The sequence below is a fragment of the Rhinatrema bivittatum genome, chromosome 2 (genome assembly GCF_901001135.1).
Source record: "Rhinatrema bivittatum chromosome 2, aRhiBiv1.1, whole genome shotgun sequence".
Lineage (NCBI taxonomy): Eukaryota > Metazoa > Chordata > Amphibia > Gymnophiona > Rhinatrematidae > Rhinatrema > Rhinatrema bivittatum.
The window spans coordinates 95,553,027-95,570,939 of NC_042616.1; the positions used below are offsets into that span (position 1 = coordinate 95,553,027).

A 17,913-nucleotide genomic window follows, 5' to 3' on the forward strand; every position below is an offset into this window, starting at 1 on the left:
GGAGCCTTCCCGCACCACCCTGCAGAGAGCAAGTGCTAGACAGTTTATGTAGTACTCTGCAACATCCAACGCATTTCCATAGCTATTGCTGAAATATTGCTCGTTTTCACGGAATCGTTTTGTTTCCTGGCTATAGTGCTAAACGATCACCACCAGCCCCCCTCCACCCCTTCTTGTAAAACAAATAAAAACACAGCAACCTTACAATACCGGCGGGGTTATACGAGCTCGCCCGCGTGCAAAACTCAACTCCAGATCTTCGGTGCATTTGACGCAGGCGGATCACTCGGAAAGGGCGACAGAGGGAGCGCTTGACGTAAACACTCGAGATTCACACACGGATGGAAATAAAGGTTTAGACCCCCCCCCCCCATCCCCCATCATCCTGAGCCCCTATTGCTCTCCCCTTTTCCGTGCCGGAGACAGTTTGGACAGCTTCCAAAGTTACCTTCCGCCGCGGATTTCCGGCAGCCGTGGGCGCTGAGGCTGTGCTATTAAGGACTGGACTGCCCTACACGAATGCCAATCGTTTGGGCTATAAAACTATTTCTCTCTCCCGCCCTCCCCCCCTCCCCAATAATACCCGGCTTCCCCTCTTTGACAAATCTGATCCGATCAGTCCTTCTGATTGGTGCAGAGCAGGCGCCAGTTCCCGTGCTGCACGGAGAGCGCCTGGAGTTTTGCAAGGGATGTCCTCCTGCCCTCTCCCTCCGTTGCCAGCGCATTCGTTCGGCTGCGCGCGGCGGCGGGAAGCCGGCCAGCGGCACCGGTAGCAGCTCCGGAGGGGGGGGGCGGGGCACAGCCCGCGCGTGCGGCAGGCCATGGCTGCCTGGGAGACGCGCGCGGAAGCCGCCAAACTTTTTCCCTGCCCAGCCGGGGGCCCGTGCAGAGGAGGCTCCGCCATCGCCCCGCGGCGGTTCGGCCACGGATCTGATCCTCCCCCCCCCCCCGGTCGCGTCTGGATCCTCCTTTCCCTCAGAGGGAGGGGAGGGAGGGGGTGTCCCCCGCTGCGCGCCCCGGTGGCGGGAATGGAAGCGGTGGAACGCCACGGCGCTTTCGGCTAATGGCAGCGGAGGCTCGGCGGAGGGCGCGCTCCGCCAGCCCTTCTCCGTCTTCAGCGTGCTCGTCCTAACGTTGCTGGCCCTGCTGGTGGTCGCCACCTTCCTGTGGAACGTGCTGGTGCTGGTGACCATCCTGCGGGTCAAGACCTTCCACCGGGTGCCCCACAATCTGGTGGCCTCCATGGCCGTGTCCGACGTGATGGTGGCCGCCCTGGTGATGCCCCTGAGCCTGGTGCACGAGCTGAACGGCAGGCGCTGGAGGCTGGGCAGGGTGCTGTGCCAGCTCTGGATCTCCTTCGATGTCCTGTGCTGCACGGCCAGCATCTGGAACGTCACCGCCATAGCCCTGGACCGGTACTGGTCCATCACCCGGCACCTGGAGTACACGCTGAAAAGCAGGAAGAGGATTTCCAACGCGATGATTGTCATGACCTGGCTGCTCTCCGCGGTCATTTCTCTCTCTCCGCTTTTTGGCTGGGGGGAAACCTACTCAGAAATGAATGAAGAGTGCCAAGTAAGTCAAGAGCCATCCTATACTGTTTTCTCAACTTTTGGAGCCTTTTACCTCCCTCTTTGCGTTGTCCTTTTTGTATACTGGAAAATATACAAAGCCGCTAAATTTCGGATTGGATCCAGGAAGACAAATACCATCACACCTATGCCAGAAGTTGTAGAGGTTTGTGAATATCAGTATCCCTTTTTTATAATCTGTAATGCTTTTAACAAATAAAACTAGAGGAAAAGGAGTTAAACTTGTGGTTATGCTTTTTTTTATGCATCCAGTTAGGGCATTCCTAACTTAAGCCGTGTTATTTAAAAAAATGTGTTAATAATAGATGGCTGAGCATGCATGTCACTTGCAGTTTTCCCAGATAGTTGGAAGACGGGTGACGGGGAATACAGAAACTGATCATACTTCTCATCCTTTCCAGAAAAAAAAATCAGATGGCACTCTTAAAAGATCAGAGCCATCTCTGAAAGGAAGCGTTTAAAACTTTACCTGTACATTTTTTAAGTTCGCGTTGCAATCAGTAGTTTGAATTGAAGCAACCCTTAGCTGCAGTAATACTGTTTGGAGGGTCTGAAATAGGTAAATCCGTACACTGTTGATATTAGATCTCCCTAGGTTTCAGTCACGGCTTTCTTTGAAAGAAGACAGCAAACCTTAGTGACCATGATTTTGAAAGACACTTGAGAGTTCAGCAGCAGGCGTTGATCACTCGACTTTAGGACTAAAAAGATATTTCTTGCGCTTTTTTGCAGGTGAAAGAGGCAGCCCAAACAGCCCCAGATGGTGTTTACTGTCGCATGCCACTGTCACTTTCCAGACAGACGGAGACACCTGGAGGGAGCAGAAAGAGAAGAGAGCTGCCTTGATGGTGGGAATCCTTATTGGGGTCTTCGTCTTGTGCTGGATCCCCTTTTTCATCACCGAACTCATTAACCCGCTCTGCGCCTGTGACATCCCACCCATCTGGAAAAGCATCTTTTTATGGCTAGGGTACTCGAATTCTTTTTTCAATCCCCTGATCTACACGGCTTTTAACAAGAACTACAACAACGCTTTTAGAAAACCTGTTTTCCAGGCAGAGATGAAACGAGAGAGCTGGGTTATCTGTGTCTACTGCAGACATAATCACGGAAGGGCACAGCTTAGCACATCCCCCACAGGACGTAACCAGAGACACTGACTCCGGGCAGCGTTATACTCTCAACGCGCTCTGCAGGCTGCCACTCCGAGGATGTGAGTGTCTGGGAAGCCTGTTCAGCGATGTTCACAGCGCGATTCAGTCCGAGGGTGTTGTAAATTACCTATTTCAGACCCCCAAACAGTATTACTGCAGGCTAAGGGTTGCTTTCAATTCAAACTACTGATTGCAACCCGAACTAGCTCTTGTCATACCTCCCGATTGTAAAATAAACCATTCTTTGTAGTTTGTGAATAAATCTCTCTCACTATATATATAATTAATATGATTTAAATGCTTCTGCTGGCTATTGGGCTAACACTTTTTTTTCTTAGTTAGAAACTCCATGTAATTATATGTAAACTTAAAGCTTCACTATATGGAGCAAGCACACATTGACACCATCGGGTACCCTTTCTTTTCCCTTCCCTTTTCTGGATTTAATTGGTGTAGCTCTCTGAACAGTATGCAAATTTCGTAATTTACTTGCAGCACACCCCTGGTGTGAGTTAGGCATTGCTCCTTATTTCATGAATATTAAATCCGTGTCCAAAATTTCTCTTTTAAAGTTGTTGGAATTTATGGATATATTCTGAACATGAAATGTGTGGCTTTAGGGTACAGATAGTGGGAGAGGCCACTAGAGAGCTGCACTTTATGTATTAGGCTCCTCTATATTTCCATTTTAGTAGGTAACTATTACTTGCAAACTTGAACTTTACCCAGGTTTTTTTCCCCCTTGTTTTGGAGAAAAAGTACAAAGATTAATTACAAATCACTACAGGGCAAGAATTGCTTTAGAATTGCTTTTTTTATTTTATTATTAATTTATTTTTTTTTATAAACAAGTTTAATCTCAAGAAATTTTGGCTCTAGGGTAGTGAGACATCTACTGAAAGAGAGGTTTTTACATATCATTTCTGTTAAGGGGGAAATAAGGCATAGACAGGAGGAGGGCTTCCAGGTTTGCCTGCCCCCTAACTTCCAAGATCTGACCCTTAAGGCCCTTTTTGCACTGCACCAGGAAAGAAGCATAAACTATTTTATTTCTCCTCTTTTGTACCTTGAGGTGGGAGCTGTGACATTTTTCATCATAGGCTATTAAAAAACATTTTATGTGGAAGACTTTCTTAGATTTCGAACAGCACAACTTAGGGGACATTTGAAGCAGCATCCGTTTACAAAAAGGAAGCTTCCATTTAAAGTGTTTATTTTATGCTGAGGGTTTATGAAGCCTGGAGGGATGGATAGATGAAAAGGGGACATGTGTGGGGAGGCTCGCTGGCGCTCTTGAGGTTCAGCTACTTTCTGCTGCAGTCGTTATAGCTAAGGAGTCTGATTGGTACAAGAATCAGACTTTCTGTGGTGAACAAACTGCCTGTGCGTTCACCTATGTAGTGAATCTTCCTCTGGTTGCACTGTAACTGAACTCTGCCTGGATACTCTGTTGTAAGGAAACATCGTACCTTCTCACATCTGGGAGCTATTCTTGCTCTGCTATGCACACTTTACTTACTGATAGCTTAACATGATACTAGCAATAAATCTGAGAGCATTTTATTTGTTTATAAGTTGAGTACGAATCCAATAATAATTGTTTTCTGACAGCCCTGAATTTGCATTGAAATGACTGTAATTTAGGGGGTTTATGTACTAACCAGTATTAAAAACAGCATGATAATGCGAGTTAATTAATGACATACAAAGCATAACAGCATTCCATTGCAAGTTAAAGACAATACAGCCATGGTGATACTGCCACACTCTATATGTTAAGTTTCATCGAGGCTGTCCCTGGTTGGGGAGGGAGGGGGGGAGTACAAATATAACTGCCCTGGGCTCCACACTTTCAAGGAGCCCGGCTGCCTTAGGAGCCAGCACTATGGTTTCCTATCAGCTTGGGGGTGGAGCCGTGCATGTCAGCATTCCAGGGCCCCACTGAAGTTGATTCATCCCAGATCCCCCACCCTCTTAAAGCCAGCCTTGGGTTTCAATGCTATGCTAAGTGCCTCAAAATGAAAAAGCCGGTTCGTGCAGGGAAACCTCCCCTCCACTTCTCTCCCTTCCCACCAAATCATATTGGGTCCCCAGGATGCTCCCCCATGACAAAGGCAGGCCTCCTGGGAACCCACCACCAAAAGAAAGGCATGTTTTCACGTCTGCTAGGACAAAGGCATGCTTTTTGGGCTGTCCCTCTACCCTCCCAAACCTCCCACTGCTCTTCTAGACCCACACAGCCCTCCAGTCCAGGATGTGCATGGACTGCAGGCCAGGGTGTCAGCTATGCAATTTTGGATTTATTTATTTATTTGAAAATGTTTATACACCGACAGTAGGGGGACATCACATCGATTTACATGGAACTGTAAAATTAGCAACAGGCTTTATATCAAACTCGGAACTGAATAGGAACAGCTTATTAAATAATAAACAGTTTAGTTATGCTAAAGAATAGCAGGAGGGATGACATGAAAAACAATAGGGTAAACCAGAGATTATGCTATACTATAACAACATTGGAAGAAATCAACTGATATCTTTAAGATAACATGGTAGTAATTAAGAGATTGTACTCTATCATGTGTAAAAATGTGCGATAAGAACAGGAGGATGGGAACAATACAAGAGGGAATAGGATATGCAATTGGGAAGAATCTCTAGAAGTAGGTGTGACAGAGGGATAAAGAGGATTTGACAATGTGGCCTGCAGGAGGTCTGCCTCTCTTCTGCCAGTGAGGGTTTGGGTCCATGTTGGACCCTGTGGGGGGTAATTTTCAAAGCCATGTATGCCCATTAAACCCAGTTTTATAGGTCTGAATAGATGTTCTAATACTGATCCTGGCTCAGTGTGCATATAAGTATATGCATAACTCAGTGTCATACGTACTTCTATGTGCACCAAGGGGAGGTGGGGGATAGAATTGGGGTAAGATGGTGATTTTTAAAGGTATGAGTGTAAGTATGTATGTGTATGTTATGCTCTCTGAAGAGGAGGAGATGCAATTTTACACTGGATAATGTATATGCATACTGGTCTAATTACCCAAGTATTTTCAAAACAAACTAATGTGCATGAATTAACTTTGAAATCTGCATGTACAAATAGCCCACATAGAGGTAGGGCTATTGTCAAATAGCCCTACCTCTATGTGGGCTATTTGACAATTATCCTCAGTTTGTGGGAATCTGAGGGTGGGTGAATGGGATTTCATGGACCATGAGGTGAAGTCCATTTTTTGTCCCAAGGAAGCATGCAGGGTGAGGTCTGATTTTCTTCCAGGGGGTTTTAACTGATGGGTCTGAGTTTGGAGGAACTGGTTTCCAATGACAGTTGTTAATGCATGCCACTGGCAGAAAAGTTAACTACCCCTTCAAAGATATAATTAACTTCCTTGCCTTATTTATTTATTTTAATATATTTATTTAAAATTAGTTTTAGCCCAAGAATCACAGCAGTAACCATTCTAAGGATGTTACAGGTCCACCATTTTAGGTAGTAACGCTGGATAGTTAATACCTAATAAGTCCATTTATAATATTTTTTTCCTGTCTGCATGCACATTAGTTTTATCATAAGAGAACTATCAGTAATGCTAAAGTATATGCAATTAATGCACATTATCTCACTTAGTACATGAGCATTAACTCTAATGCCCATTAGTACATATGCCCCTATATGGCTGATACATAAAATGGATCGGCAGCAATGTTGGTAATAGTTTACAATAATAACATAGAACATAGAAACCTAGAAATGTGATGGCAGAAAAAGACCCTATGGCCTATCTAGTTTGCCTATGAGCCCAACTAATTTAGTTTACAATTCCCATCACTCCCTCAGAAATCCCTCGTATTTGTCTCTTGCTTTCTTGAATTCAGATACTGTTTTTGTCTCCACGATCTCCACTGGGAGGCTGCTCCATGCATCCACTACCCTCTCTGTAAAGAAATGTTTCCTAAGCTTACCCCTGAGTCTAACTCCTTTCACCCTCATCCCATAACCCCTTGTTCCAGAGCCTCCTTTCGGTTGAAAAAGGCTCACCTCTTGTGCATGGAAACATTTGAGATATTTAAATGTCTCTATCATACCTCCCCTATCTCCTCTTTCCTCTAAGTGTACGTGTTTAGATCTTTAAGTCTATCCCCATATGCTTTAGAACAAAGCCCACTGATCATTTTAGTAGCCACTCAGGACAGACTCCATCCTATTGATATCCTTTAGAATGTGCAGTCTCCAGAATTGTAATAATGAGGTCTCAGCTCCCTTTTTCTGCTGACAATTCCTCTTCCTTTTCCCATCACTTCATCCACCTTTTTGGCTGAAGTGATGGCAAAAGGATACAGTCAGCCCCAGATCTTGTTCTGTTGTCATGCTTAGAAGACTTTCAGGCCCAATACTGTACCTAATTCCAGTGTGGATTATCCTTTTACAGCAAGCATCCTTTAATAAAACAACTTCTGTTAAAATGAGAAAAATCACTTGTAGAATAGGTGTTACCATAAAAGGTAACATTTCAGTTTTGAGCATCATTCATCAGCCAGACCGAAACAACAGTTGTAATGGGAATTATCTTTTACAATAAAATACAAAAATAAGATTAGGATCTGAAGGAGAGCAATCATTTTGTCTCTTGGGAAATTTTTTCCTTTCCTTTGATCACATTTCCCTGCTGTTACAGACTTTACATTGGCTTCCAGTGAAGCAGAAGTTTGAATTTAAAATTCTGATTCTTGTTTTTAAGATTTTAAAATTGAATATTCCACCTTATTTAGCCAATCTGCTTGAACCTTACTGTCTGATTCATTCTTTACGCTCACAGGATAAATTGTTATTGCAGGATCCTTCTCTGAGAACTGCTTGATTACGGGCTATCCATTCTCGGGCATTCTCAGTGATAGGATCAGTGATATGGAAACATCTTCCTAATTATTTACCTGAATGACATAAAGATATTTTGAAAACAGTTAAAGGCATACTTGTTTCAAACTGCATTTTATGCTTCATGATTATGAATACATTGCCAGTGATTTTGTTTTTTAAGGCAGGACTCTTTATAAAGATTATTTAAGTCATATTTATAATTGTAAAATTGTAGTTGTATTTTAAGTTACTTATATGTTTTTTGTATGTATGTGTATTTAATATTGATTGTGATCCACTTGGCATGGTTGACTGTTATTTATGGAATATAAATATTTTAATAAATAAATAAATACTGAATTCCAAGTTACAAGGAAGGAATTAACTGGGTAAAATCAGGAGTTAGCTGGCAATTTGAAAATTGCTTCCTGCCTCCACTAACTGAATACATTTTTATACCTAAATGCACATTAAAAAAATGGAGTGTGCTTAGGTTGTGGGGAAAGAAGTTTAGTGGTGATTTTCAGTACTAAGGCCTGGATTTATTAAAATGTACTAAATATTGCATGTGATAGGAAAAGGGGTGTGTTTTATGGTAATAGGCAGTTTGTGCTAATGCCTATGTGAAGCACTATCTTAGTGCAAATTGTGATAACTGCCAGAATTGTTCAGTAGTTTTAAGCTCCTGGGGGGGGAGGGGGGGAGAGAGCAAGGTTAGCCATAATATCCTCACCCTAGATGGGTATTTATATCTCTATGGGAGGCCCACTTGGTAACTTGAGGTGAGGTTTAGGTATTAGTGTAGGGGTTAAGGTCCACTTTGACAAAGTGAAACATATAAACAGAACAGTGCTCTCTTGTGAACATTTGATGACCTTTGGAGTGAGGAAATTCACCCAAAGATGAGATTTGTGCAATGTTCTCTCAACCCAGGTAGAGAGTCCATCAAATCTCATCTTTGGGTGAGTTTCCTCACTCCAAAGGTCATCAAATGTTCACAAGAGAGCACTGTTCTGTTTGTACGTCTCACTTTGAATGTCAAAGTGGCCCTTAACCCCTACACTAATACCTAAACCTCACCTCGAGTGACTAGGTGGGCCTCCCATAGAGATATAAATGCCTATCTAGTGTGAGGGTATCATGACTAGTCTCACTCACTCACTCACTCACTCACATAGCTTGGTCTGGCTCACCAGGAACTTAAAACAGCATGCATGAAAAACATCACAACACAATAAAGCCCTATCACACAGCTTTACACAAATGAAAAAGGTGTAGTTAAAATTTGCAAAACTGTGAGCCCAGCCCAATATCCTCTCATTTGCATCACACCAAATGTTAAAGGCATTTTTTGCATGCGAAAACACCTTAACGCATGCAAAAACACCATATAGCATTTTGATAAATGACCTCCAAGTGACTGAAAATGAGGCAAATGAATTGCAAGTTTAAATCTAATCAGTCAGATTTTGACAGTTAAATTTGAGAAAATTTTCAGATGCTATCTTAAGCTTGGCTGAAAATTCATGAAGACAATTAGGTTAATTTTAACTATCTTTGCCACTCCATAGCTCTTGGAAAATTAACTTCATCATAAAGCTTGGGTTAAGCCAGGTGCAGTTGTAAAATACATTTGCTTTTCTTCTCTGAAGGACTATTATCAAATATCACCCTTTTTAGCTTTCTGTCCAAATTATTATTAACAGAATTATTATTGCTATTATTAATAATTTATAGTGCATTAGTTAGTTTTTGGATGACCATTTGTTTCATTCATTTCAAGCATAAGTGTGTATATAACAAACGGATGAATGTACATATAAAACTAGTGGTATGCGCATCTGTCTAAAGTGTGTCCATTATGCACAGACCATTCGTTGTGAATACATTAGTTCATTCGTTAGATATGCGATAGGCATCCAAACAAATGAAACGAATGGACGCTTGAATGCACATCCCTAATAATTTGTTTGTCTAATATGCCTTCATATCAGTACAATAGCAAGGACAACTTAAAACCCTGAAAGCAAGACACCATAGTAACCAGAGCTATGAATGTAATGCTAGGAGAGCAATAGGAAACAGGCAAGGTCATTTATCAAAATGCGTTAGGGCCTTATCATGGGCATTAGGGCCCTAACACCTGTGATAACACCATAATACATGTGATAAATAATGCATCATGAGATGCATATGTACATTTTTAAAATTTAGTCAAAAGGGAAGAGTTTATGAAAATTAAGGGTGCTATCACACGATTTAATGCTGGAAATAACTACACCTTTTTTCCTGGCCTTATGCCTGAACTGGAATTGAGAGAGAGAGAGAGTAAGATGGGGCCATTCTGAACTCGGGGTGAGGTTTTGGTGGTGGCTTAGGTTTTGGGGGACAGTTTTACATGCGCAGTCAGAGCTATGAACAGCACGGTAGACATCAGTGATGATTTTATGTGATTTGGAGTGATGAAAGGTATAAAAAGATAAGATTTGTACAATGTACTCTCGACCTAGCTAACTGCTATCAAGCTGGGTCGAGAGTACAATGTACAAATCTCATTTTTGTGTACCTGTCATCACTCCAAATCATATAAAATATTCACTGATGCCTACTTTGCTGTTCGTACCTCTGACTGTGCATGTAAAACTGCCCCCCCAAACCTAGCCCACTACCAAAACCTCACCCCAAGTTACTAGATGCCCCTTTTACAGTGATATAAATAGTTTACTTATATACGAGCCTTATAAAAAGGCTCAAAATGCATACATGAATGTTTAAATAGCAAGAGTAGCCTAGTGGTTAGAGCAGCAGGCTATGACCCAGGGAAACCAGAATTCACATCCCACTGTCACTCCTTGGTCTTTAGGCATGTTACTTTACCTTCCATTGCCTGAGGTACACAAATTAGATTCTAAGCCTTGTCGGGGTAGAGAAGTACCTGCATGTAATCTGCTTTGATGTACACTTTGAAGTACCAAAAAGTGGAATATAAAAATCTAAGTAAATAACAGAATAGTTTAAGTAGAAATCATGGCCTACTTCCAGCCCCAAACTATGTTTATTGACACTGCTATTATGCTTCACATCAACAAACATCAAAGGACCTGATTTTAAAAAGCATTTACTCAAGTAAAACTGGGTTTTACCCGAGTAAATGCACTTTACTCGAGTAAGTGAGCTTTTGAAAATTGCCGCAAAGTGTGGTACAGTAAAATCACAAACCACCCGTCTCCCCTCTCCATAGTCAATACAATACAAGTGTTGAAACAAATACAATAATAACCAATCAAAATTAAAAATTCAGCCCCACCAGCTGCAATTTGGCAATCAGATCTTAAATAAACACAAGCTTAATAGCTTTCAGTGGTACATGACTAAGGTTGAATCAATTTATTAATGAAAACAATCATATCTTTACTTGTTTTCTGAATTTTAAGTAATCCCACTCCAATCTCACTTCCAACAGCAGAGTGTTCAGCTAATTTGGCCCAGCATAACTAACAGTCATAGAACTTGTTCTCTGCAGAGTCCCATCAAGAAATGACAGCCAATGTGAGAAATATATATTTGCAAAAGAACCATGGATTGTATTACTTGATTTACCTGGTTCTATTGCATAACATTCTATAGTGAAAGACTGCAGTATTTGTAGTTTTTGTCTAGCTTGCTGCCTGTGATTTTTAGTAATGCAAACTAATGAAAGTAGATACTATACTAAGTATTAAGGGAAAGGTGCACAAAATATAGTAAAATTGTAAAACATCAAAATACTGCATTCATGGATTTCTGTTTGGATTGGATTATATAAGATTTATTTTAGTCTGTATTAGTCATTCTAATAATTAATATTTTCGTACATTTGGTAACTGTTAACATGCCTTAGGATTTTTAAATCACAGCAGGTTCACAGGGTTTAAAATGTTCTAGACAAGTACAATTATGATGTTCCTTTCCATCCAATTAGCATTTGACATCAAGATGAAATAATCTTATTATTTATTTTTTTTTCTGGCTATGTATAGAAAGAGATGATTAAATATTGTGATGCATAGGTTTTGTGCTTCAGAATAAATTACTGGGTGTAATAGTCAAACCAAGAGATGGGGAAGCCAGTTTATATTTAATCAGCATCAACTTCAGATCTGGGGCTGCAATATAATAAGGATTAAATCCCAGCTAACTTGAGTCCTTATATTTTGATCCAAGTTAGGCTCAACTTCATTTAATTTGAATATATTTTATCCAGTTTTCAGTGTTAATTTAATCCACCCAAAGTGATGTACAGACAAGTTCTGATCAGAGGAATAAATTCAAATTAAGGGCCCCCAATTGGCAGTCTGAGAGAGGGGCCCCTGAGCAGGAGGTAGGGCAGGAGGATCCTACCTCAGAAGATCTGGGGGCAGATGCAAATGAGTCCCCTTCTTCTTTGAAACCTCTTCCTCAGCAGGAGGGTGAAGTTTTGCCACTGGTTCTGATCTTTATTTTGAACTGTTCTAAAGTCTGAATAAAGCGGACTCATAAATTTGAAGCTCACCTGATGTCTAATAGGTTAAAGCAGAGCTTTCCAAACTGTGTGTCGGGACACGTTAGTGTGTCGCCTGCAGTGTGCAGGTGTGTCGCGCAAGCCCGGTCAACTCTGATGCGAGTTTGGGCTTTTTTTTTTCTAGAGATTCACTTTTTTTTTTCAGTTTATGGGTTGCTTATTATTGGGTGATTTTTGCTGTCAATCGCGTTTTTTTGGGGGGCTTGGTGGGTGGAACGAGCCCAGCCATCCTTGCATTGGCTGCTGCTGCCGATGAGGCCTGGCCATGAGGAGTACTGACTACAAGCAGCAGTGTCTGGTGATCATGGAAGGGAGTGAAGCACTTAACTGGCAACAATCAAAAAGACGAGGTACATGAGTGTGGGGGCCAGACATGTGCTGGGGGGAGAGAGATGAGTGAGTGGGGGGCAAACGTGCTGGGGGGACAGACATGTGCTTGAGGGGGAGAGATATGAGTGTGTGGGGGCCAGACATGTGCTGGGGGGAGGAGAGAGATGAGTGTGTGGGGGACAGACAATTTGTTTTATTATTGTTTCTCATAAATTCTTCTCCCTGTGCACCCAAGCATGCTTCTGGCTTTTCCCCTCACCTTCCAGTTTGACCATCAGATATGATCACGCCCAGATCCTGCTCTTGTTTTGTGCACAGAAGAATTTCACTGCCTATACTATACCACATGAATCTTGGAATATATATTTTTAATATAAATTTAAGGTTTTCATGAGATAGGTTGTGTCGTGAAACATTTTATTTATGTATATATTTAAGGAAACATACATAAATTGTCGAAATATGTTTCGTTCGTTTAACCTTTAACCTCTGGTTTACTAGTAGACTGAATTACCGTGTCGTGAAATTATGTTTGTCTAAAAAGTGTGTCACCAACATGAAAAGTTTGGAAAGCTCTGGGTTAAAGATTGCCCCTGCAAATCATAGCTTTAGTAGGAAAGCTACTTAGATTATGTAGCCAGGCTAGTCTAATCTGAACAAGTATCAAAGCCGGGGCATGGCTAGTTTACACATCTTTACTAGGATCACAATTTACAGTCCAAAAAGTGTGTTTCTCTTTGCTTCATAGGTAGACATTTTATCCTACATTTTTAGTAATGCTTTTAACTGCAGATTTGCACATGTACTTTGAAGCACGTCTAAAATCCCCTCGACTTTCAAAAACAAGGTAAATGTACAAGTTAAATGTTGAGCATTAGGTTGTTAAGTGTATATATATTAGAGACTTATCTTAATATGTGGCATGTTGTACATGTGTACGTGACATGCCATTAATGCATATAACATTTTAAGAATTTCTGTTGGACGAGTAGGTAATCTGCATGCCTCAAAAATGCTGCTCCCCTCCCCTTTTCTCTGTGTGGGCAAAGTTACTTGTATAATGAAATTCACATGCATTTCAAGGTTGTTAAAAATCTACATTGTGCAGAGGTGACTGACAAGTGCAGAACTCCTTATTTTATGTGTCATTTTGATGATTTTGTACAGAATATTACAGTGAATTTGTACAGTAATGACACTTCCAAACTGAAAAAGTGAGGAGATGCATTCTTTTGAATATTGTGAGATGCTGTGTCTGATGCTCTTTTCATATATGGAAGAAAGATTTCTAATTACTCTAGAATATATCACATTGAACATTGTACTTAAGGTCACCTATCAACTAATTGCACTTTTTTCTTATATCAAATTATTGATATCACATGTGTATAATGCATATTGAAGTCATGGAAAAAGATTACTTATATATTAATTCACAAGAAGAAGACTTTGTTCCTGTTGGCTTTACTGTACAATTTATGGATTGATCACACAAAAATACATTATATTTATTCAAGCAGGATTACATGAAATTTTAAATTGTAAAACCTTTTAATATTTTATGACAGTATATTGCTATTTGAGGAGATTCATGCTACATAAAAAAATAAAAAAATTACATTGCACATTTCCTGCATTCCAGAGTTTGGGGTGCAGAAGCCATAAGACTTAGGCCTGGATTTATCAAAATGCACTAAATATTGCATGCGATAGGAAAAGGGGTGAGTTTTATGGTAATAGGCAGTTTATCACAATTTGCACTAGTGCCTATGCAAAGTGTGATAACGTTTTGAGATAGAGAGAGAGAGAGAGTGCCTAGCCATAATGGGCTCACACTAGACAAGTATTTATATCTCTATGGGAGGCCTACCTAGTAACTCGAGGGGAGGTTTAGATATTAGTGTAGGGGTTAGGGGCCACTTTGACATACAAAGTGAGACGTACAAACAGAACAGTGCTCTCTTGTGAAGATTTGATGACCTTTGGAGTGAGATTTGTGCAATGTTCTCTCAACTTAGCTTGATGTTACCCAGGTAGAAGGTCCATCAAGCTAGGTTGAAAGAACATTGCACAAATCTCATCTTTGGGTGAGTTTCCTCTCTCCATAGGTCATCAAATCTTCACAAGAGAGCACTGTTCTGTTCGTATGTCTCACTTTAAATGTCAAAGTGGCCCCTAACCCCTACACTACTACCTAATCCTCACCTCGAGTTACTAGGTGGACCTCCCATAGAGATATATTTTTATTATTTTTATTTAAATTCTTTTACTATACCGATACTCAAGACGAGGTCTTATCGTACCGGTTTTCAATAGAACAAGGGGAAACCAATTAACAACTATGTAGAAGGTAAAGTTACATTAAACGGAGCGAAAACATGGGAGATGGAAGACAGGAAAGATATTATAACGATAACAACTGTAGAGTGATACAATAATCAACGAAAAACAATAGGGTAGCAAGGCATAAACATAATATATCCTGTGGAAGGAGGAGACATGGGGAGGTAAGCAGGGGGGGGTGTCAGGGCAGGGACTGGAGCGGGGGGGGGGGAGGAGTTAGGGAAGAGGTCGGAGGGTGAGAGTCAATGTTGGTTGATAGAGGTTACTTCAACGGTAAGCTTGTGTGAACAGCCAGGTTTTCAGTTTTTTTCTGAAGGAGAGATGGCATTGTTCCTGGCGTATATCTGGGGGAAGCGAATTCCAATGGAGCGGACCCGCTGTTGAAAGTGCTCGCTTATGAATAGAATATTCATATTTAATATAATAATATAATAGAATAATAGAATAGGAATTTAATATAAATTAAATACCTATCTAGTATGAGGGCATTATGGCTAGGCTGGCTCTCTCTCTCCCCCCCCCCCCCCCCATCTCTCTCTCTCTCTCAGGAGGGCCCTGAGAGCTAAAACATCACAACCACGATAAAACCCTATCACACATTTTTATGGAAAAGGTGTAGTTAAAATTCACATTACAGCCATGTGATATAAAATAAAAAGCTGCGCATTCACCTATGACCTTATTGACATATAAATCATGTAAATACTCCCAAGCAGTAATGCAGATGTGCTCGGGCACAGAGATATAAATAAATACATTAAATGATAACTTTGGTCCTTTGTGGTAGGTCTCCACCTTCAGCTTTGCAAAGTTTTATGGCCCAATTGTATTGATATGCCTAAATGTGTTCTCCTTGAGGAAATTCCTTTTTACTACTCCCTAGCCCATTTCAAGGAGGCATCTGCTTCATGTTGGAAATTGTAAGGATTTTTCATGATCACATTTTTCAGGTCAATTGCTCTCATTAAAAAGAATGATTGTTCAGATAGAGGATGAAAAAAAAAGAAGCACGAAAAGTGATTGTAATCACAAACCTCATCCAGAATGCAGGCCTTCTCATGAGGCGAGCACTCAACTGGATTATAATCGCCAATTATGGTGACAAGAAATCAGGAAACTGAGTTCCAAATGCCACTAATTTCTTGGATACTTTGTGTTGCAGCCAGTAATTAGGATCTGATAAACTCTGCCTACAAGCAAGTGGCTGCATTATATGCAGGGTGTGAGATAAAAAATGTTTACAATTTTGCTGCCAGTCCCTAATTTTGAGGTGTACTCCAGCATCCGTGTCAGTGTCACAACAGACTGTATTAGTTGGAAATGTCTTTATCAGATGCCAAAACATACTGCCCAATGGCCACAGCACTTTGCTTGTTCCAATAAACTGTAAGCAGCACATCACAATCAATTTCTAAAGGACATTATTAATTATCTGTAAACTGGAGTGAAAGGCAGATAGCTAAACTTTGGTATATAAAAGCTTTTAATTAAATAAATAAATAAATAAATAAATAAATGAACAGACAGCTGGGTTTAAACCCTAGGCAAAAGCAGGACATAAACGTTCTAAATACGTGCAAGTCTGTTTGCTTGAGCAGATATAGAACATTGGCAAGGATATAATTTCTGGCAGCTTCAGGAAGGGAGAAAAATTCCATGGGCAAAATTGAAAAACTTCTTCAAAAACTACTCTGGGATTTTTGTCTGATAGTTCTCATAAGAACATGTTGGGTCAGACCAAAGGTCCATCGAGCTCAGCATCCTATCTCTGACAGTGGCCAATCCAGGTCACAAATACTTGAAAGTTCCCATAAAGTAGATCCATTTCCTATTACTTATTCCCAGGGATAGCAATAGCTTTCTATGTTCTACCTGGCTAATAATATGTTATGGACTTTTCTTCCAGGAACTTGTCCAACCCTCTTTTAAACCTCGCTATGCTGGAGGACAAGACTATGTCCTCTGGCAACAGATTCCACAATGTGATTGTGTGCTGAGTGAAAAAGTGCTTTCTGCAATTTGTTTTTCATCTTCTGGTTGTTAGATTCTGGGAGTGTCCCCTTGTTTTAGTATTTTTTAAAAGGGTAAATAATCATCATTTATTTACGTGTTCCACCCCACTCATGATTTTATAAACTTCTATCATATCCCCTCTTAGCTATCTCTTTTCCAAGCTGAAAAACCCTAACCTAAGAACATAAGAACATGCCATACTGGGTCAGACCAAGGGTCCATCAAGCCCAGCATCCTGTTTCCAACAGTGGTCAATCTAGGCCATAAGAACCTAGCAAGTACCCAAAAACTAAGTCTATCCCATGTTACCGTGGCTAGTAATAGCAGTGGCTAATTTCTAAGTCAACTTAATAGCAGGTAATGGACTTCTCTTCCAAGAACTTATCCAATCCTTTTTTAAACACAGCTATACTAAGTGCTAACTGCATTAACCACATCCTCTGGCAACAAATTCCAGACTTTGTGCATTTTTGTCACCTTCTTCTGCACCTTTTCTCATTCCACTATGTATTTTTAAGATGGGTTGACCAGAACTGCACACAATACTTGATGTGAGGTTGCACTGTGCTTTAATATAGAGACAATATAATATTTTCCATTTTATTCTCCATTCCTTTTCAGATCATTTCTAACATTCTATTTGCTTCTTAGACTGCTGCTGCACACTGAGCCAAGGATTTCAATGTATTGTCCACAAGGACTCCAGGTCCTTTTTCTCCAGGTTATTTTTCACTATGTGCGTCACTTTGCACTTTTACACATTAAATTTCATCTGCCATTCAGTTGTTCAATCTCCTAGTCTTACAAGGTCCCTCTCAAGTACCTCCCGATCTGCTGCTGTTATAACAACTTTGAATAATTTCATGTCATCTGCAAATTTGATCATTTGATTCATCTTTACCTTTTCCAGATCATTTATGAATATGTTAAACATCACAGAACCCAGCACCGATCCCTGAGCTTTCTCCATTTGGAAAACTGATCATTTAGTCCTACATTCTGTTTCCTGTCTTTTAACCAGTTACCAATTTGCAACGGGGCACTGTTTTCTATCCCATGACTTTTTAATTTCCTGAG

General features: G+C 40.7%; 1 protein-coding gene across 1 annotated transcript; it reads left to right on the top strand.

Moving 5' to 3' along the window:
- The first annotated feature begins 519 nt into the window (after positions 1-519).
- On the top strand, positions 520-4,531 carry HTR5A (5-hydroxytryptamine receptor 5A). The gene is made up of 2 exons (XM_029587029.1): positions 520-1,737; positions 2,325-4,531. The coding sequence occupies exons 1-2, from the start codon at positions 520-522 to the stop codon at positions 2,436-2,438; spliced, it is 1,332 nt and encodes a 443-aa protein (XP_029442889.1). The 3' UTR covers positions 2,439-4,531.
- The last annotated feature ends 13,382 nt before the right edge of the window (positions 4,532-17,913 follow it).